This window comes from Anabrus simplex, chromosome 2, assembly GCF_040414725.1.
Source record: "Anabrus simplex isolate iqAnaSimp1 chromosome 2, ASM4041472v1, whole genome shotgun sequence".
Lineage (NCBI taxonomy): Eukaryota > Metazoa > Arthropoda > Insecta > Orthoptera > Tettigoniidae > Anabrus > Anabrus simplex.
This window is the reverse complement of record NC_090266.1, coordinates 535,336,661-535,360,207: the sequence shown is the minus strand read 5'-3', so window position 1 is coordinate 535,360,207 and position 23,547 is coordinate 535,336,661. Positions and strand designations below refer to the sequence as shown.

The 23,547-nt window shown below is 36.7% G+C and overlaps 1 protein-coding gene across 4 annotated transcripts in view; it reads right to left on the bottom strand.

Annotated features, from left to right (window-relative positions):
• LOC136864209 (WASH complex subunit 1) overlaps nt 1-23,547 on the bottom strand; it is a 214,543-nt gene that overhangs the window by 65,803 nt on the left and 125,193 nt on the right. For all 4 annotated transcript variants that reach the window (XM_068226211.1, XM_067140909.2, XM_067140907.2 and 1 more), the window contains exons 7-8: nt 23,277-23,420; nt 19,813-19,881 (exon numbers count right to left, since the gene is read on the bottom strand). In XM_068226211.1, the coding sequence (XP_068082312.1) occupies nt 19,813-19,881; nt 23,277-23,420 (213 nt within the window). The remainder of the gene's footprint in view (nt 1-19,812; nt 19,882-23,276; nt 23,421-23,547) is intronic.

Here is a 23,547-nt window from a genome sequence, read left to right as displayed (position 1 = left end):
AATGTAAGAAGTTGTTTTGAATTCATATGTCAATAACATGTTCATTTGCGCATAAACTTATAATATATCATAAAATATCGAAAATATCACTTTCGTCAAGCACATGTTTGCTGCAAGAAGCCATGTCTTAGAGCTCACTGAGTGACAACATCTACTGATGCATGTTGATCGAAAATATTGTAAATTCTCTGACTTAGACATATAATACTTCCATTTGCTTAAATACTCTAGTAAACAATACATGAAGAAACACGATGTAACCACCCGAATGCGTGCATAGCTCGTTCTTGATTTTTAGCGAACTGTCAAACCTTACTATGGGCTATGCCCGCAGCGTGGCCTGAGCGTAATTTCAGCTGCTGCGAGCTATGCTCATTGTTAGACCGGAAAGAGTTAAGTTCTGTGATCCATCTAATATTATTCTTACTTTAATTCTTCCATAATTTTTCTATTATTTTTCTACTGATTCTATTTTCTGGTGACCGTATTAGATGTCTTAAGGTTGATATTTGTTTCTTTTTAATTGTGTTAGTCACAGGTTCTATTTCTTTATAAACTGTATCATTGGAAGCTAGTCTCCAGACTACATTTACTTGATAATTTTTATTTAAACTGGTTATCACTATTCTCCTTTCTAACTTGAGAACTCTATCTATTGCAACTGTGTTTGTTGTTTTGAATAATGTTTCACATGCATATGTAATTTATGGCTGGGTGACTGTTTTGTAGTGTTTCAATTTGGTTGCTACTGAGAGAGACTTTTTATTATATGTATTCTTGGTAACATGCTGTGCTGTAACCAGTTTATCTATTCTATTTTGCCATGCTGGTTTCTTGTTCAGGTTGTATGTGATTATTTCACCTAAATATTTAAATTTTTCTACAATTTGTATTTCTTGGTCTCCCAGCTTAATTTTGTTTGCAAGTGGGAGTCGAGTTAGCATAATTTCAGTTTTGCACATTAAATTTTCAAACCAATATTTTGAGCTATTTCCTGTAAAGATTTTATTTGTTGTTTTGTTTCCTGAATATCATTGGCCAAAAGAGCTAGATCATCAGCAAATCCTAGACAGTTCAAATGTATGTTATCCTTCTGGATTCCAATTTTTATATTTTTCAAGTTCTTGTACCATTCCCTCATAACGTACTCTAGTGTACAGTTAAAAAGAAGAGATGAAAATCGGTAACCCTGTCTTAAATCAGTTGTTACCAAGAGTGGTTCAGAAAGTTCTCCCCTGAACTTAACTTTAGAAATTATATTAGTTAGAGTAAGTTCACTCAATTTGATTATCTTTGGGTGAAGTCCAAAATGTTTTAAAATTGTTAATAATGATGGTCTGTGGATGAAGTCGTAGGCTTTCTTGAAATCTATAAACGTTATTGAAAGGGGCTTGTTTCGTTTTCTGTAATATGCCACGACTAGCTTCAAAGTTATTATTTGTTCAGAGCAGCTTCTCCAAGGTCTGAAGCCTCCCTGGTATTCAACTAACTCTTGATCAAGTTGTTCTTTAATCCCATTACACAGTATCTTAGAGAAAATCTTATATGTGCAGTCAAGGATGGAAATACCTCTACAGTTATCTGGATTATTTCTTTTACATTTCTTATGAATTGGATTAATCATAACTGTTGTCCATTGTTCTGGGAATTTTTCTGATATCCAAATCATCTGTAATATCATATGAAGGGATGTCCGAGTTGCACTGCCAGCATATTTCCACATCTCTGCAAAACCTGGTCTTCTCTACACGCTTTGTAGTCCTTCATTTCCTTAAGTACTGTTTCAACTTCTTTTGCTGTAGGTGGGTTTATATTTCTTGGTTTAGTTTTTATCAGGGTATGTGTATCAATAACAGCTTTTCAGGTTCATTACTGTTCCAAAGTTTGTTAAATGCTTCCGCCATGATTTCTGTGTTCTTATTGTTATGTGCTTATTTTCCATCTTTATTTTTCAAGTATAATATGGGTGGGGGGGGAGGGGGGGGAAGGTTGTAATTTTGCAACTGTTTACCAAAGGCTTTGTAATAACGTCTAGAATTGGTTTTGTAACAATTTTCCTCAATAGAGTTTATTGAATCTTTTTGATATTTTATCGTAATTCTTCTAAACATTTGGGTGAATTCTTTTCTGACATTCTTGAGGTTCATGGCGTTTTCTTCCGTTTTGTGCACTTGAAATTTCAACCAAGCTTGATATCTTTCTTCATGTATTCTATCATAATCAGAGGTCCACCAGGCATGTCTTTTAATCATTATCATCATCATCATCATTGTACAGCTCCAGTTTCCTGGGTACTGTTAATGAGCCTCTTCCACTTCTTCCTGTCCATGCACAACTTGTCATGTACATCATCCACTGTCCATCCTCTGGTAACTGGATCAACCTTGATCATGTCCATCCATCAGGTTTTAGATCTTCCTGCAGGTCTTTTCCCCTCCACCTGTCTTTCCAAATTTATTCTGGCTGTTCTTGTAAGCTCCATCCACATCACATGCCCATACCACCGCAGTCTGGATGTGCCAATTCGGTCTAATAGGGATGTCTTTATTCCGGCTTCTTTCCTCACCTCCTCATTTCTTAACTTGTCCATCTTGATCTTTTGGATGGGGACCTAAGAATTTCATCTCTGATGCTTGCAGTCTTAGTGAATCTCTTTTTTGTGAGGGTGCACACTTCAGTCCCATAGGTCACTATTGGTATGAAATAGCTGTTAAACATCATCAGTTTGGCCGGTTTTGGAATCATGTCATCCCATAAAAGTGTTCTTACTTGTTGGTAGGATTCTGATCCCTTTTGCACACTGTTTGCAACAACAACAACAATAATAACATTCACAGCGACATCAGAAAACGCAGATTAAGATTCTTTGGACATATAAAAAGGATGAACCCAGATAGACTTACCAAGCAAATAGTTGAATTTTATGAAAACCGAAGTAAAGCTAAAACGGACACAATAAAATGGATTGGCGAAATTAAAACAGATCTCAAACTGGCAGGAATTACACCTGAAGACATCCAAAGCCGGGTTATCTTCAGAACCAAAGTTCATAAGTGGCAAGTTGACCAAGAGGAAAAACCAAAGAAGAAGACCGGAACAACATGGTCTCAAGAGAGAAAAGAAGCACACAGCAAACGAATGAAGGAAGTGTGGGCACAAAGAAAGGCAAATGCCTGTCTCTAAGTACTTTGCGTAGTCCTAATGGGCTCATTCACAATATATATATATATATATTATTATTATTTATATATATATATATATATATATATATATATATAATAATGCATCTTAAACCAGATAAAAGTGTAAAATGCTGTTTTGAGTAATTGTTAAGGTGACACTCCAGAGATAAAAATTGATATTTTCGTCGTTATGACAAAAAAAAAAAAAAGACTGAAATTAAAAGGATTGAGTTACTTCTTTCTTGTCACAAAATTATTCCGTTGAATTCAAACAATTTATCACTTTAATAATGCATTGTTTACCAGCCTGCACACAGCAGAAATTGGCGTGGCATCTGCTGAACTGCTTTGTTGGGTAATGATGTCATTGTCATGTTTCCATTCAATCAAATATGCCTGTTCTATGAAATTATGCATCTGTGGTATGGGCCAACAGCCCCCCACCTCTCCCAATATATTTATACAGAATCTAGCTGTGAAATCTACCATATTTCTGAATGAATTTATAAAGCCTAGTACTACAATAGTGCTGACAACTGTAAGTTTTGTTATTCTTGTATGTTTAATGTTTGCTGTGAGTTCTGTGGTGGAAGCCAGTCTGTTTACTTTTGTGAAGTACACGCGTGAGTAATCTCTTGTAGTTGCGTATCAAGACACTATTATTTTTGAAAGATAGTGTATTGTAATAATTGATAGCTTGTATCCAAGGGGATAAACAATATGTGTAAACATAAATCAGCCGTAGCTAAGCGACGAATTGCTGAACTTTTGACCGGAAAGAGATGGGGACCAGCTATTACCGAACAGGAGTCTCCAATGAAGAAACCAGGGACAAAAGGTCTTCAAATGTTATCGGAATCAGATTGTTCTCATCAGGAAAGTGTCACATCAACTTCAAGCCATATAAGTCCTCCACCTATAGCCAACAATCGTGACATGACAAAAACTACAATCCCTACAACTTCGACTCAGGAAAAGTTTCATTGTGAAAAACAAAATGCAGCTGAATCATTTCCTGTTCTTTGAAGGAGAAGAAGAAGAAGAAGAAGAAGAAGAAGAAGAAGAAGAAGAAGAAGAAGAAGAAGAAGAAGAAGAAGAAGAAGAAGAAGAAGAAGAAGAGAGAAGCTTCCAGGGTTACCAGTATTTGTATAGAAGCTGCTAAGAAAGAAAAGGAAGGAAAAACATACGGTTCTGGTGACTTTCAGGTAATGAATCGGGAAGAAAACGTCACTTGAACTTTAATTTTTCTGCCAATTAAAAGTTTTATATTTAAATCCCATTTTTCTCCAACAATATTCTGCCAATTTTAGGAGACCTGCATATGGAATTTTTGATTGCAGAATTTTTTCAAGTAGTAGGGATTTTTAAGTCCAAAATTTTAGAACATAAAAAGTACACAAACTTTAGTACAATATATCTCCTTACATAAATTATGTAAAGAAAAATCAATATGTAGTGCTTTTTCAAGAAGTATTACATTATCTACCTAATTACAAATTTCCATTAACATGTTAATTAAATTTCATGAAAAATGGAATTAAAAATTTCAAAAAAGTTCAAAAACAATATTTTGGAAAAACTATTAACCTAATTTTATATGAAAGAAATGTTCGTGATATCTCTACTTTTATGTAGGTGACATTCCCACAAAGTTTCATGAAAATCCATGCATTAGGTAAAAATATCTGTTTATCACAGGGGTGTCGCCTTAGTGAAATATATCCTGCAAGATTAAGTGGTCTTCATTACTACTACACGTTCACTTCAAACATGGATACGGTATGCATATTAGAAATATATTTCAGAAGACTTATTTGAAGCATGGCTCCATTTGGAAGTGAAAAAAAGACCGTAACTCATGTAGAAAGAAAATGAATGGAAGCTTTTCGACTGTGGTGTTAGAGAAGATTGCTGAAGGTTAGATGGTTAGATAGGATCACAAATAAATGGATAGTGAATCAAATTAATGAGAGAACAATTCAACAAAATTTGACCAGGAAAAAAGAGATTGATTGGACACATTGAGAGATACTAAGGAAGTTAATGTGACAAGCAGACAATATCTAAACAGTAAACGAAACCGTAAATATCTAGAAATAAAGAAGTTTTTTTTTTTTTTTTTTTTTTTTTGCTAGTGGCTTTACGTCGCACTGACACACATAGGTCTTATGACGACGATGGGATAGGAAATGCCTAGGAGTTGGAAGGAAGCGGCTGTGGCCTTCCTTAGGGTACAGCCCCAACATTTGCCTGGTGTGAAAATGGGAAACCACGGAAAACCATCTTCAGGGTTGCCAACAGTGGGATTCAAACCCACTATCTCCTGGATACAAGCTCACAGCCGCGTGCCCCTAACCGCACGGCCAACTCGCCCGGTAATAATGAAGTTAGCATCAGTTTGGGTGGCATGGGCAGCCCCTTTAGACCAGCTACTGAAAATATTATATTTACTATTACAACAGACTATTGTCTTTTAGCTCCATTTCCAACAATTCTGCACATATTTGTGTAGAACTTTTAAATCAGTTCCCTTTTACTAGTAATTCTAATAAAAATATCACCCTCTTGTGTAAAATTGCAAGATTAGTGTTGCAGGCAATAGTGTCTTTTAGTCTTCCAGCAGATACGTTGTGTTCTTTAGCAATGTGATCAATCGCTAAACCTTCATGCACATGGTGGCCACGATTGTTAAGGCATCAAGTCTATATGGTCTGACACCATGGTTAGCCAGTTCAAGTTCTGCTGGTCGAAAAAATTTTCATGAAGAGACGATTGGGTAGGAGAGGTAGTGGTATACAATTTCTAATCACTACATTGCATACCAAAAATCTGGATTCAATTCCAACCTCTCTGCAGAGCTACAATCGCAGCACATTTTTCACGTCATACTTCCACCCTTCCAGTATGTTGCCCTTTCTTGATGGGTGTAGTTACCTGCACTAGCTCCTCATCACTATCTGAATCAGAGTCTACCATTTCACTGATCTTCACAATTTTATGGCCAAAATATTGAAATACCACTCACTTTGGTTTTACTTTCAAATTTGTCTCTTGCACAGAGTAAAATGTAGCTTCCATCGCAGTCCCAGTTTCATCTATGACTGTGGCAACATGGAAGCTGCTAAGATACAGGTGGTGCTGAGTAAGGTTATTCAGAGCACAGCTAGTGAGTTTTGAGTGTTATGAATGATGTTACTCACAGGGCCAGTTGTGCTGCAATGGCACTTTCTGGCACATACAGACAATATCACCAACAAACTGAACTGTTCTGTTTGAAGATATTAACATTAAAAGTTCCACCTTTACAATACTTACAAAAAAAATATTTTTAAAACGAAGTTATAGGTACATGTCTCGTCCTTCTTGGGGATATCTTCAGCCGGGTGAAGAATGAAAGTTAAATAGTAAAATTAGCATAACAAAAAAAGGTGTTATATACATGTCTACAGCAACTCAAATTTACATGGTCTTAGTGTGCCAAGTGGTGACGTGAAATCCACTTGAAACGTTACATCGTTGTTCAAGTATAAAAGAATCTTAAGTTTGCTGACACACAGGTTAAGAGAGAAAAATCATGACTATCAAGCATTCAATCACTACTGATCTGCATTTAGGGCAGTCGCCCATGTGGCAGATTCCCTATCTGTTGTTTTCCTAGCCTTTTCTTAAATGACTGCAAAGAAATTGGAAATTTATTGAACATCTCCCTTGGTAAGTTATTCCAATCCCTAACTTCCCTTCCCATAAACGAATAATTGCCCCAATTTGTCCTCTTGAATTCCAACTTTCTTCATATTGTGATATTTCCTACTTTTAAAGACACCACTCAAACTTGTTCACCTACTGATATCATTCCATGCTATCTCTCCACTGACAGCTCGGAACATACAACTTACAACTCATAAGAAACATTGTGAAATCCGAATTGAAAGTAATTTATATAAAACAGTCTAAAATTTTCTTTTTCTTCCACCTATTCAATACAATCAATCATAAAATCAAGGTTTAATCCTCATTAAAATATGAAATTGTACATCTATCGCCCCTTTTAAAGGGCATCATCAGCCATATCATCACCTCAAAATCGAACCAGGTTCCTGTTTAAAATTGAACCTATGACTATTAAAAGAATTGTTAGGAACATTTAAAAATTTAACATTAATATGTAGGCATTATGTAAGGAACTAGATTAGATACAAGAAGAATTAACATATTGATGGCAGAGGCCATAGTCATATGTAAGATATGACCTAATTGAACTAAATGGTACAAAACGACAATGATGAGTAATGCTCCAAGTTAAAATATTTTATAAGACTTAATGAGGAAATACATTCCAACGCAATGAAGTTTTTGGCGTAATATTTTATCATATACTACGTTCTTGTGTTAATTCTTATTTCAAAGGAATTAAAATAAGTTCCAGAATTTTTAGCTTGTAGAGATAGAATTTACTTTTTTGTTGCAGTTCTGGTAAAAAACTATTAGTTTAAAATTAGTGACAACTTGATGAATTTCTTATGGTGTCATTGGGCCATCTTCTTATGTTGTTGGTGTGTCTTGCAGTTGTTATGACAATCTGACGTTAGCTTGTTGGTCGAAAAGGGGAAATCAGACTGTGGTGCAAGTTGTAAATATCACGCTGTCAGATGTATGTAAACTCTGTAAAATGGAGAAGTTTAAAGTTAACGAAATTAAAGAAATGAAAGGAAACGAGAGGATGATGAACGAGTAAAATATAAGTACTGCGGTGTTGACACTTACTTTTAACTCTGCTGGAATGTTACCTTGTGAAGAGTTTCTAAAGTACTGGCAGTCGCCGATGTTCTGCTTCTCGTATTGTAAGTGTGTAGTCTTAGTGGAGGGGAGTGCAGGTTGCGCATGGGTAAGAGTTGCTTGCATCTGGTGGGGAGTTTGTCAGCCTAGTGGGAGTGCTTATTGCTTTTGTCTTAAAAACTTTAAAGAATTTATTATCTTGAAGATTTCACTTATGGAATAGGGTTAGTATCTATTCATAAAGATGGCTTTTATTATCTATTGGATCATTCAAGTTTTGATTTGTATTGTATTGTATTGTATTTCTGGTCCAAAAAAACTTGTGCCCGAAAACCTCATCAATTCCAGCTTTTTTTTCTAGTAGAGGAGGAGGAAGGAAAGGGGTAGTGGAGAGATACAAAACTGTAGAGGTCTTTGATTTACAACCTGACCCAGAAAACTGGGCACCGGAAATGAAGTAGAAGAAGAAGACTGAATAAAAAAATGTTATATTTTATTTTGATAAATATTGTAAACCTGAAAACTAACTTCCAAGCCATTTGGAAAGGTGTTCAGAACTTATGAATATTCAAAATACCGGTACTTACTATGCTCAACTAGCATGGAGTATTTTAAATGTTATAAAGCTTCTTCTTCATCATCATCATCATCATCATCATCATCATCACCACCACCACCACCACCACCACCATCATTTCTTCGCTCCAGCAAGCCGGGTGCGGTTGTGTACGAGCCTCCTCCAGTCTGTTCTATCCATCCACAGATGCTGCTCATATATGCGACACCAGTTCACATCTCTAATTTCAAGGTCCTTCATTATCTGTTTTTCCCAAACATCACGAGGTCTTCCTCTTGGTCTCTTCCCAGGAACATTGTGGTCAAAGTATGTTCGCGGAGTCCTGTGAGAGTTCATTCTTTTCATGTGACCATACCATTGCTATCTCTTCACTTCTAGAGTCTCCAGCAAGCTTCTTTCCAATCCAAGCTGTTGTTGGATATCCACATTCCTTATTTTATCCATTTTTGTTTTTTGTAGACAAGAACGCAGGAACTTCATTTCTGTTGCCTGAAGACGACTCTTTGTTGGTCCAGTAAGTGTTGCTGCTTCCAGGCCATACATCAATATAGGTACTAGATATATTTTGTACAAGCTGATCTTGGAAACTAACAGAAATGTTTCATCCCAAAGTATTTAACGTACAGCGTGATAGAATTTGGAAGGTTTCTGTATTCTGTTACTAATCTCTTGATGTATGGTATTGTCTGTACAGAACACTACCTAAATACTGGAAATATCCATCTCCTCATCTCCAATTCTCAGATGAACAGTTCAAGAGTTTCTACTCATCACCAAGCCAACTGTCTTCGTTTAGCTGATTTTGAGACCTAAGGTTGTAAAAGCTTCATGCCAGAGATCTAGTCTAGTTTGTACTTCTGCTCCTGTCTCACCCCATACCATTACATCATCAGCAAAAACCAGGGCATTAGTTGGTGGATCCTTTCTCTCAACGGTTTTTAAAACTTCATCCATTATGATTATGATTATGAAGAGAAGTGGTGCAAGACAACTTACTTGCTGGACTCCACGCTTCGTTTCAAACCAACCTGACCTTCCCATCCTGGACCTGGACACGACACTTGGTTTCATCATATAATCATTGTACTCTTGCTATGATGTCATCAGGCACTTTCTTATGTCTCAAACATTCCCATATATGCCTGCGTGGTACATGGTCACATGCTTTCTCGATGTCCAGAAACACAGTTAGTGTTTTACCTTTCTCCCAATACTTCTCATAGAGCATTCTGGTGGCAAAAATTAGGTCTGTAGTTGATCTATGAGGTCTAAATCCATGTTGTTCCTCCTCAAGTGTAGGTTCAACATATTTTCTAATCCTGCTCTCAAGGATGGATTCGTAGATTTTGAGGCCATGTGACAGCAGAGTTATACCTCTGTAGTTGGTACATTTCTATCACCTTTTTTCAACAATGGGACGACTCCTTGCTTCCAGTCATTGGGTATTACATTCTCTTTCCAGATTCTATTTAGTACCCTGTACATCCACTGTTGTCCTACCTCTCCTAGTTCTTTGATCATCTCAACACTTAATTCATCTGATCCAGTTGATGTGTTGTTTTTCAGCTTAGATATTGCTGTCTCTACTTCCAACCATGTCAGACTAGTGGTATTTGTGCTGCCAAAATCATAAGGTTCGTCGTCTAATGGAGTGACATTTTCCTAACAGTTCAGCAAAGTTTCAAAGTGCCTTTGGAACTCCTGTAATATTTTGGTCTTATCCCTAGTCACCTCATCATTAGGAAGTTCTACAGATTGGATAGATTCATTTTGAGTTCTATTCTTAACAATACTGTAAAACAGTTTTTTTTTATTTCCATCCTGCATTATTTTGGTAGCCAGATCTTCCTTGCATTTCTGCTTTTCAGCTACAACCAACTGTTTAACGTGTAATTTCTTCTTTCTGTAGTGACAGCTTCTCCTCTATTTCATGTTGATCTCCCGGCGTTCTTGCTTGATGTAAGGATCTTCTTGTACGGTTTCTGTCATTGATAGCCTTTTTAATATCATTCCACCAGGCAGTTTCTTTAGGTTTTCTTATCTGACTCTGTCGTCCACATACTATTTCTGCTGTATCAACCACAACCTTCTTTAGAGTATTCCATTCTTCATCTACCAATTTCAGTTCTTCTCTCGGCAATAACCTGCGGACACCTTCCCTGAATTCTTCCTTTTTTTTTTTTTTTTTTTTTTTTTTGCTAGGGGCTTTACGTCGCACCGACACAGATAGGTCTTATGGCGACGATGGGATAGGAAAGGCTTAGGAGTTGGAAGGAAGCGGCCGTGGCCTTAATTAAGGTACAGCCCCAGCATTTGCCTGGTGTGAAAATGGGAAACCACGGAAAACCATTTTCAGGGCTGCCGATAGTGGGATTCGAACCTACTATCTCCCGGATGCAAGCTCACAACCGCGCGCCTCTACGCGCACGGCCAACTCGCCCGGTGAATTCTTCCTTTACACTTGGCTCGGTTAGTCGCCAAGTTTTTATTTTTGGGACTCTTTTTTACAGACTTTGGGAAGTCTTTCCTCTGCAATAACTGCAACCAACAGTCTATGGTCTCCACCAAGGTCTTCACTTGGAATGACCTTAACATCATTGACATTTTTCCATACATTTTTATCTATCAGAATATAATCTATTACTATACCTATTTTATCATCCCAGCTATATCTTGCGATTTTATGGGAGTCCCTTTTCTTGAACCAAGTGTTACTCACTATCAGTTTGTTTCTCATGCATAAATGTAGCATATATTCTCCCTCTTCATTTCTGTTTCCCATTCCATGAGGGCCCAGTATGGATTCATATCCTGTTTGTTGTGAGCCAACTTGTGAATTAAAATCACCCATTTTAATTAGATTGTCATACTCTGTGTTCTTTCAAGTTATTAAGGAAGTTGGCCTTTTCCTCTTTTGAGCACCCTACCTGTGGAGCACAGACTTGGATCACATTGTACTTTTTCCCCTCCTTAGTTCACTGATAATTATCCCTTCACTAACAAATTCAACTTCACTACAAGTATCTATGTCTTTCTGTATTAAAAATCCTACTCCGTTCTTAGACTCTACTTCATTTCCAGACCAGTAGATACTATAGTCCAATCTGATATTCATTTTCCCAGTTTTCTTCCACTTTGTTTCACTCAGGCCCATGATCAGAAGTTTCCTCCTTTCCATGAGGTCGACCAGCTCTTCAGTTTTGTTTGTCAATGTCAGGATATTTAATGTTCCCACTTTGATACTTTGTCTTCATTTGGTTTGGGTAGCTGATGTAACATCAGGCTGTAAACCGCCATTTGCATCAAACGGATGTCGTCGTCGTGAATTCCTACATCCGGGGCTCGTATTATTCTTGAAAGCACCTTCTTCAGTAATCCCTCTGTTGACCTGCTGAGCCTAACACAGACAGAGATGTTCTTTCAGGGTTTTCTCCCTTAGCCTTTGGTGTCCAGTCACCTCAACCTACAAGGCAGCAGGTTGTACCCGTATTAATCCCAGAATACAGGGCTGCCTCTTCGGCCATCTCCATCGTACCGAAGTCCACCTTCTCTGCTGTAGAAGTCGTTGAGGTCTTCACTCATAACCCTGAGCTGGGACCCTTACCAGATGTTACACACTGGGTCACTGTGCTCTGGGACTCACATAGGCAGGGGCGCCACTCCCTGGGTAGGACTGCCTCCAAAAAGGGTCCCTGCCTGCTACCTAGGTTATCAAGCTTATCTATCTATCTATATATATATATATATATATATATATATAAAATTACTTGTCCTGACTGACTGACTCATCATCGCTGAGCCAAAACTACTGGAAAGAAAGAAACGACATTTTTGGGATACATTCATATTAAAATCTAGGTGCTTGCTAAGGGAGGATTTTTGGATATTCCGTCATTAAGGGGGTGAAAAGGGGAGGGGGTGTTGGTGAATATTTAAAATGAGGATATCTATATCTCAAAAACTTAAAAGTTTACAGATCTAAAAATTGGTATTTGGAATCTCCTTTAAAAATAAAGAAACGTGTTATTTTTTGTTTTCAGAAAATCCCATTAAGGGGGGATGAAAAATGGGGGAAAAGGGGTTGAACACCTTTTTATGAAGAGACTCATATCTCAAAAACTGAACATGCTACAGACATGAAAACTGAAATTTGGAATATCCTTTGAAAATAAAGAAACACGTATTTTTGTGTTTTTGGATAGTCCGATGAATAAGGGGTGAACAGGAGTGACAAACGGGGTGAATTTTAACAAAGACTATATCTGCAAATTACCTCAGACACATAACATATTACAGATTTGAAAACTGGTATTTGGAATTTCCTGTAAAAGTAAAGAAACATAAAAACATTTTTCGGAAAATCCACGTAAGGGGAACTGAAGAATGGGGTGAATTTTTAAAATTAGGGTATCTACAGTATATCTCAAGAACATAACATGTTGCAGACGTAAAAATTGATATTTGGAATCTCCCTTAAAAATAACAAAACATGTATTCTTTGGTTTCCGGAAAAGACCCTTAACGGGGGGGGGAGGGGAGTGAAAGGATTGAAACATTAGTTGAATTATTTGTATGAGAATGTATATACACATACCAAGAAATCTAAAGATTTAAAAAACATGAAAACTGGTATTTGGAATCTGCTTTAAAAATAAGGGGGGGGGGGATGAAAACGGAGATGAATTCCTTTTACGAGGATACATATATCTCAAAAACTGAAGATGTTACAGAAGTGATAATTGGTATTTGGAAGCTCTTTTAAAGTAACGAGTACTGTTTGTTTTCGGAAAATTCACTTGAGTGGGGAGTGTGATAAAGTAAAAACAAAAATTGAATACTTTTTCTGGAGAAACTTATATCTCAAAACTGAAGGTTACAGACGTGGAAATAGGTATTTGGAATCTCCTTTAAAAATAAAGAAACAGGCATTTCTTGGGTGGGGCGAAACCAACTTAACGGGTGGGGGTGGAGTTATAAAGGTATTGAATTATTTTTGTGAGGGTACTTATATCTCAAAACCTGAAGATGTTACAGAGAAGAAAATTTGCATTTGGAATTTTCTTTCAAACCAAAGAAACACATAATCTTTTGTCTTTGGGAAATCCATTTAAGGGGGGTGAATTAAGTGGAAAATTAGTTGAATAATTTGTATGAGGATACTTGTATCTCAAAAACTTAATATGTTGCAGACGTGAAAATTAGTATTTGGAATCTCCTTTAAAAATAAAGGAACACGCAATTTTTTTTGGGGGGGGGGATCAACTTGGGGGCGCGGGTGGTGAAAAAGGAGTTTAATTCCTTTTTATGAGGGTATAAATAAATCAAAACGGAAGATGTTACAGTCATGATAATTGGCATTTGGAAGCTCCTTTATAAACAAAGAAACAAGTTTTTTTGTTTTCAGAAAATTTAATTATTTTTATTGAGAAATTTATATCTCAAAAACTTAAGGTTTCACACGTGAAAATTTCTACTTGGAATCACATTAAAAAACAAAGTAACAAGCATTTTTGGTGGGGGAATCAACTTAACGGGCTGGGGTGAAAAAGGAGTTGAATTATTTTTATGAGGATACTTATATCTCAAAAACTAAAGATGTTAAAGGCATGAACATTAATATTTAGAATCTTCTTTCAAAGAAAGACATGTTCTTTTGTCTATGGAAAATCCACAAGGGAGTGAATGAATTGAAAAATTAGTTGAATTATTTGTGCGAGGATACTTAAATCTCAAAAAATTAAAAATGTTGTCCAGCTCCATGGCTAAATGGTTCAAGTGCTGCCCTTTGGTCACAGGGGTCCCGGGTTCGATTCCCAGCAGGGTCGGGAATTTTAACCATCATTGGTTAATTTCCCTGACACAGGGGCTGGGTGTAAGTGTTGTCTTCATCATCATTTCATCCTCATCACAACGCGCAGATCGCCTACAGGCGTCAAATCAAAAGACCTGCACCTGGCAAGCCGGAACCCGTCCTGGGATCCCCCGGCACTAAAAGCCATTTCATTTCATCTAAAAATGTTAAAGACGTGAATATAGGTATTTGGAATCTCATTTAAAATTAAAGAAACACGCACTTTTCAGGAGGGGGAATCAACTTAACGGGTAGGAAGTGGGGTGAAAGGGTTGAATTACTTTCATGAGTGTAATTATAGCTCAAAAACTGAAGATGTTACAGACGTGTAAATTAGTACCTTGGAATCTCGTTTAAAAATAAACACGCATTTTTTATTTTTTATTTTTTTTTTTTCCCTTTCAGAAAATTGACGTAAGGGGTGTAGGGTTGAAAATAAGTAAATAAAGAGTTGATACACGTTTATGGGGATACTTTATGTTAAAAAATGAATCTGTTACAGACGTCGAAGTTGGTATTTTGAATTTCCTTTCAAAATAAAGAAACATATTTTTTGGTTTCGGAAAGGCGGGAGAGGGGTGGAAAGAAGTGAGGAAGAAGTTGAATAATTCTTAGGAGTATACATTTATCACAAAAACTGAAGGTGTTACAGATGTACAGGCATGAAAACTGGTATTTGAATATCCTTTAAAAATAACGAAACACGTATAATTTTTTTGTTTTCGGAAAATCCAATTCAGGGGCTGAATAGAATTGGAAAAGCAGGTGAATTTTTAAAATGGGCACCTATATATCTACATTATACGTCGTCCGTCTCCATGGCTAAATGGTTAGCATGCTGGCCTTTGGTCACAGAGGTTCGATTCCCGGCAGGGCCGGGAATTTTAATCATCATTGGTTAATTTCTCTGGTACGAGGGCTTGGTGTATGTGTTGCCTTCATCATCATCATCATCATCTCGTCCTCATCACGACGCGCAGGTTGCCTACGGGGGCCAAATCAAAAGACCTGCACCTGGCGAGCCGAACCCGTTCTGGGATCTCCCGGCACTAAAAGCCATATGCTATTTCATTTTACATTATATGTCAAAAACTTAACACGCTAGAGACAAGAAACTTGGTATTTGGAAAGTCCTTTAAAAATACAGGAACCTGTACCTCTTTGTCTTCGGAGAGGGCACTTAACAGGGGGTGAAAAGTAGTGAAAAATAGTTTAATTATTTTTTACGAGGATACACATATCTTAAAAACTGAAAATGTTACAGACGTGAAAATTGATGTTTGGAATCTCCTTTAAAAATATAGAAACATGTATTTTTTGACTTGAGAGAAGACTGTTTCTCACATGCACAGTTCTATGTCGCATGGTCGTCTTAGCCTCAAAAGGTAATACCACAAACATGGTTTATAAAGAATTTCTGGGGTAAATGAAACTCAATTTTTGGGCGAGTTTTTATATCTTAGGAATTTTCAGATAGTCTTAGTACAATGCCGAGGAACAATTACTCTGATCAAATTACGAAATCCACGCGAGCGAAGCCACGGATAATTGCTAGTAATACATAAATAAATATAAGCTGATAAATATAAACAGATTTTGTAAAATCAATCAACAGCCAAGTGAGGAAATAATTAAAATACTAACCTAAGCAGTCACTTCAATGATAATTTGCAATTAAATAATGAAGAAAATATAGTCATTCGTTTTACTGTGCTGAAAAGCTTGTACCTGATCACTAGAGCTGGGATTTCTATGTAATTACATATTTTGTTCCTTGCTATTTAGGTGCTGGGAAAAGTCATATGTTCATAGAACACTATATTAGGGTTATTATTACCGAATTTGATTTTACATATTTTTTTATATTTGTGGGTATTCTACATATTCTTAGTGATATTAAATAAAATTACATATTTCAGCGTTTTCCTGTTTTCATATATAATAAATTGCTGAATTGAAGTTTCACACTTAATGTGGGGCTGTTGTCTGTTCTCTCAACAGGGGGATTAAGGTAATTGAGTGACAGTTATTTGAGAGGATGATAGTGCAGGTAGAGACCCTTGCAAAATAGGTTATTTTAAAGGTTCCAATTAGCTGCAGGAAAACTGTTACTTTACATGTGCCAGTCTTAAATCTTTCATCCCTTTTAGAGTTAATTGCTTTACAACTAGCCACTTTCATGTTAGAGTTTCCAGGAATATTTTTAAGCGCAATTCTGTGACCTCTTTGTTATGTACTTAGGACTTTCCGAATCTGTTGTTAGAGCTGTCTTCCTTTGAAATGTCTCAATTAGGTTTTAGTTTCTTTTGAACAGATGAAGAACATAGTTCATGAACATCAATATGGCACCAGTAGCGTCCTCGCTGGCTTCAAAGTTAAAATCATGGATTGCAGTTCACGAGTCCTTTGCAACTGATGGCAAAGTAGTGATTTGCCAAGCATGCAACAAACATACGGTATCGCATGTTCCATGAAATTCCAGCTTGAGCAACATGCACAAAGTGCTCTGCATAGAAAAAAACCAGTTAGGTCTACAAAAGAAACAAACCCTTTTAACACAGATGCAGCCTTCACCTTCAAGTAACCCTTTTCATAAAGACTTACGCAGTGCAATGATTGCAGCCAACATTCCATGGTATAAACTTGAAGTGCCTGAAATCACATCTGTTCTGGAAAAAATACTGCAAGCAACATGTTCCTAACCAATCAACACTACGCAAGAATTATCGTCAAGTCTGCTACGACGAGGTAATGCACAACATAAGACAGCATATAGGAAATTCATTCATATGGGTTGCTGTTGATGAAACAACAGATGGTAAGGGTAGATTTATTGCAAATCTTGTGGTGGGGAAGCTACAGTCTGACAGCGCCTCGAAACCATGTTTGATCTACTGTAAAGAGGTAGACTATACAAATCACTCGACTATTGCAAGATTTGTGAATGATGGATTAAGAGCTCTGTGGCTGACTGAGATGAAAGAGGAAAAAGAATTAGTGATGTATTCTGATGCTGCAGCATATATGCTTAAAGCTGCAACTGCTTTGAAGGTGTTTTATCCCAATATGCTCTATTTTACATGCTTGGCTCATGGACTGCAACGTGTTGCCGAAGATATTAGAGCTAAGTTTCCACAAGTGAATAGATTAAATTCAGCAACAAAATAGTTTTTTCTAAAATCTTCACAATGAGTGCTATCTTACAAACAGCAATTGCCAGAGATACCACTGCCGCCGGAACCAGTGTTAACGAGGTGGGGGACATGGATAGAAGCAGTTAAATTCTATAGTGAGCATATAGATGCTATAAAGACTGTGGTAGATTCTTTTGATCCTGAAAATGCTGTATCTATTAGTGAATCACAAACTGCCTTTAGGGACTCCAAAGTGGTCTCCTCAATCACCTACATTAGGGGCAACTTCTGCTGGCTTCCAGAAACCATCAAACGTCTAGAAACTTCAGGACTGCCACTGCAAGATTCTATTACCATCATAGAGGATGCTATTGAAAAACTAAGTGCTGTGCATGGGGAAACTGGTGCAAGTGTATTGAGTAAATTGTAAAAAGTGTTGAAGAGAAATCCTGGTTATTCAACATTTCACAGTGTGTGCCGAATTCTAAATGGAGATGACGCTGATCCTTCCGAGGACATTTCTCCAGCGAAAATTCCTCTCCTAAAATTTGCCCCAGTTACATCATGTGATGTTGAAAGATCTTTCTCTGCATATAAGAACATCCTAAGTGACAAACACCTTTCCATGACCCCAGAGAACATCGAAAAATACATAATAGTTCACTGTGCTACAAAATTTAAGGAATAAACATGCTTTGAGTGTTGAAAATAAGTTTCTATTGAATATGTGTGTGATATATTCATATAATATGACTCCAAAGATATTGAAAAATACTTAATTGTTCACTGTGCTACAAAATGTAATATAAAGCGTGTTTAGTGTGTTGTAACTGACAAAATGGTAAGTTTATATTAATTATATGATATTACATATTTTGCCCATTCTACATATTTTGCTACATATTTTGGTGCTTTTTGTTACATATTTATGTACATATTATGCCACTTGATACTACATAAAAATCCCAGCTCTACTGATCACCACAGTGAAATGCAGTTTCCATCATAATTCATAAATAACAGAGACTATTAAATTCAAAAATGTCCCAAATACATTTTTTTGGAGTAAACACAATAAAAATAACATTACATGCAAGAAACTTTTATAAAGTTTTAATCAAACTTACACAGATAAAACTAGAGCTCAGGAAACCACAACTGAAGTTGTTTTTGTTATGAGATTCATATTGTAACTTTGGGTACAGGAGTTATCACCTTGACTGCATAGCTGGCTAACACAATGAGAATTTTCGTATCATAGCCATTGCTTCACTGTGCTGTAGGCCGGCCGGCTCCTTGGCTAAATGGTATGCAGAGCGGCCTTTGGTTCAGAGAGCACCAGGTTTTCTTCACTTCTCATTTCTAGCATGGCTTACTGTTTCCTCCTTTGGCCAATGTTGAGGTCACCAATGAAGTGACGAAAATGATACACACTTTATAACACTTCAAAAAAGGACAATATTTGCTTATTTGTACATGCTTAGTTGCACATTAACACACCGAGTCGTACCATCAACTATTTTTGCTCCTTTTGCGAAACTGGATAAAACACAGTTTTCTAAGCAGTTTGGAAAGGAAATTAGGGTTGTAGCTCAAAAAGCTGACATATTTATGAACATTTTTAACACATGAATGTCATTTGGATAAACAGTCGTAATTCCTCGCCAGTAACCATTCCCACAAAATTTTCCATCCATTTCCTTTGTACCAGCAACACTGCTGCCGAGTTCACAAAGTAGTTCAAGGATCAAATTAAGAAATGGCAATGCAGTATAAAAAGTGATCATTCTATCCTAAACTCTTGATTCTTCTCTGCGCTGTAACATCACATCTAGCGAGTTTTGGTATGTTTTCCTCTCCAAACAAACCCCACAGAGCGACAGACAGCCTTCATGGGCCTTGGCCTACTACGCAACCGCTGCTCTGCTCGAAAGCCTGCAAATAATGAGGTGTCACGTAGTCAGTACGACTAGTCTTCTCGGCCAGGGCCACTACCTCACCATTAAATAGCTCTTCAATTGTAGTCACGTATGCTGAGTGGACCTCAAACCAGCCCTAAGATACAGATTTTTTTTAAACCTGACCTGGCCAGAAACCAAATCTAGGCCCTCCGGGTAAGAGGGAGGCATGCCACCCCCTAGACCACGGGGCCAGCTGTTTTCCTGTGCACTAACATGCGTACTATATAAATAAACAAATTAGTTGAAATGCAAGACAGTTGCTATTTCCCATCCTTTCTTGAACTATCCTGCATCAAACTAAATCTGATTTCTTAAAAAAAAAGTCACTCACCTTTCTTCTCATGGCAAGTTTATTATGAAGGTCAGCCATTAAGTTTCCACCTCCAGAAGCCTTTTCTTCCTGAAAATGAGAAACAAAACAAAATTAAATAATAATAATAATAATAAGAAAAATACATAACAACTGCTATTAGTTTAACGAGGTGCAGAAGGGCCAGAATTTTGACCTGAAAATGGTTCCTCATCATTCCAGGAAGTCTAATGATAGTGGAGCCTCACAATTATGTACCGTAATATCTCTAAAATAAAGTCCAAGCATACAGCTATAGACTAGCCATTTCCACTTCTCTGAAACAGTGTCAAAGGTAGTAAAACTCTCTGAATTATGGTTCATGTCCAAGTAATTAACTATAGATCAGCCATTTCTCCTCCTTTAAAAAAGTGTAAACAGCAACACATTTTCTTATTAGCTTTGGAGAGAAGATGGACAATTGTACAGGAACAACGACCTGTCTAAAAGAAATAGTTAATATGGAAGAATAGCCAGTCCATAGATGAATGCCTGGATCATAGTTGGGGGAATTTATGACACACTTAAATGACAGCCACTGTGCCAAGAACATACCTGTAACTTCTAGCATAAAAAGAGAGTACCCAACTAACTACAATACATACCCAATAAAAAAATTGGATCCAAAACTAACGTGTTTTTATCCCTAGTTCCTCTTCACAGGAATACAGACATTTTAACCTATCTGTTCTGATTATTCTCCAGATACACTTTCTTTTCGACTGAAATTTACCTTTGACAGCAATAATCAGACTATCAATCTTTCTCCCACTAACTGATATAATACAGTCCGACTAACTCAGACATTAAAAATAAATATGTGTTTGTAAGTTGCAATAATAATTTTAGTAATAACATTTCTTTAGAACATTTCTTTAGTTTGGTGAAACTATAATTCTTATTAATAGAACTTTTCCACCATGCACAAGTTATTTTTACAGAAAGTAAATCATTAAAAGATGAATAATAGGATTCTAAAAACACATATCATGTCACACCAAAGAGCATTTTAAATAACAGAAGTGTTAATATAGACAGGGTGATTGGAAACAACGTGAACAGAGTATACGAGCGTTACAGGGTTGGTCATACTGATAAATAATTTGAAAAAATTGATATCTCACACCACTGTCATTTTATCAGCTGTTGCTTCATGGGTGAATTCAAACTGGCTTTGTGAGGTGGTGTTGCTAAATCTGCAGTGCCTTAAGACTGGCTTGAAAGCTCCAGTCGAAGAAGAAATGCATTGCAATGTGAGTACAAGGCCACTGTACACATGCCACAGATCTGCTTAACAAATATTTCCGAATATGTCCGGCCGCCTAGCACCTACTGATGCTGAGAAATCGGCATCAAACACAAACACAATGTGGGTTGCAGCTGGTGTCACCACAGCGTGATACTGTGAGCTCGGAGGCCCGTGTTCAAATCGCTCCTCTATCAAAGTTTACTTCTTTGATTGGCGCTCTCAAGCTGGTCTTGGGCGACGTGCAGATTTAGCCACACTGAGTCGCAGAGCCCATTTGAATTTGCCCAGGAAGCAATCTGATCAACTAACTTCAGTAGCTGATAAAAATGTCAACGGCGTGAGATACTGAATAATTTTCTTTTTCCACATTACTGATCAGTATGACCAAATCTACAATGCTCACATACACAGTTCATGTTGTACATGTTGCATACATATGTTACATGTAACACAAGGAGACTGAATAAACTATGCTTTGCCCAGGAAAAATTGGCATTACCTGACAACTTTGGATAAACCATGTAATTTATTTCACTTAAATTTCATTCCAGGCTCTACCTGGGTAAAGCGTGAACTAATGTATGCTTGGGTAATGTGACTACTTAATCAGTTGCAAAGGGACAGGGACATAAAAGGTGTAATTGCAAACTAAAATGCCAAACAAAACTATGTAAGTGTCGAGATGCTGAAATACTTAGCAGCACAAAATGCCATTCCAGTTTCGTATAATGACACTCAACGTAAACATTGACTTTTTTTATTTTTTTTTTAATTTTTTTTTTTATTTTTTACAAAAGATCGGATATAACAACAATCTGCTATAGGGAGTAAATTTTTCGCCGTTATGAATTTTTGCTATAACGGATTTCTATTGCAGTTCAAAAACCACAACAGTATAATATAAAAGAAAAAAATGTTTAATGTTTAAACCTAAACCTGAATGGAAATGTTACATGAAAATATCTGAATATAGGCCAAGTCCATAAAAAATGGTCCTTTTCATTAATCATTCATTTGATTATATTACCACTTTCTTGATCAAGACTTATGCAAACTTCTGACACGGTTTAATTTTGCTTCATTGATGACTGAAAAAGGAACTGTCTCTGTTTGTAAATGCAACCATCCAGGTTAAACATCATGCGTTGCATCAAACTGAACTTGTCCTTTGGAAAACAAAGTTTTTAGAGAGGAAAAAAAGTGGGGACGGGGAGGGGTGACGGCTGTTTCCCAGTCATTAATAATATATCTGTCCATTAGTAACTTAAAACTAGATGGATTCTGTCTGGATGTAACAAGAGCTTCCAACCACACTTTTGCCATCCCAATAGTTTCCTTGTTTGAAACTTTCAAGCATACACTTCCAAAGTTCCTGTCACACTGACAAAATGAGTGACCATGAACTGAATACAAACATGCAATTACAATTGAATGAACTTTGGAAAAGAAAGAACAAAATGTCAGTAACATGGTGTTTCTATTCTGTCCACCAACTGCATCTCGTAACAGTAGGCTATAACATTTTTAACACGAGGAAATTTCTGTGCAGTGTTCAAAGGGACATTAAGACAAAAATTATGACAATGAATTCACAATTTTTCCACCCGAGTCTCCATGAAACAATAAAAGTATTAAGAGTTATCATTGTAAACACTAAAGCCATAGAACCATAGCAAACATTTATAAAACTGGCTATTCACATTCATTCTAGTAACAGGACAGTTCTGGGAATACCGGGTAGTTAAATTCTAGTACTCTGCCTTTGCTATGAAATGGTCCTTCCAATCCTTCCTCCTTTGAACTTTCCTTTTGTGAATTTCAAATTGGACTCTGTATTCTTCAAGTGGGTCCCATGCTAGCTTTTCATAACACAAAGAACAAGTACATCCTCTGCAAGCCTGTGAGGGCAATTTTCATGTCAACCATGAGTTTCCTAAAAGTCAAAACCATTTAATATTTCTGCTGGGATTACTTTAAGATACCTGATACAAACCTCTATTAACAAATATTTACATCCTACATTCACCACCCTACTCTTGAGAACTACAATCATTTTTCATTGGAAGGGGTTCAAAGCCAATTCAAGCATGGTACTAACCATATTATATTCATCTCAACATAGAATACAAACGTAATCTTTCACTGATCATCACATCAGAAAAAGATACTATATTGTGTTACCCTATTTAAAACATACCTGTTTCTTCTTCTTAGCTTCTATTTTGATTTCCTTTGCTGACCGTAGCTTTGCTTTCCCAGATCCACCAGCTTGTCGGATGGCTTCCATAAGATTTGCATGAGCATCTCCAACACCTTCCTTGGGAACAATAGTTGTAGACGACTAGAAAATATAGGGAAAAGTACATTGCTTAATGCAACAGTTATGTTTATAACCACTGTATATCCAAATTTGAAGTTAGCAGAACTTAATGAAACTCAATAACCTATGCTATACTACAACAGTGAAA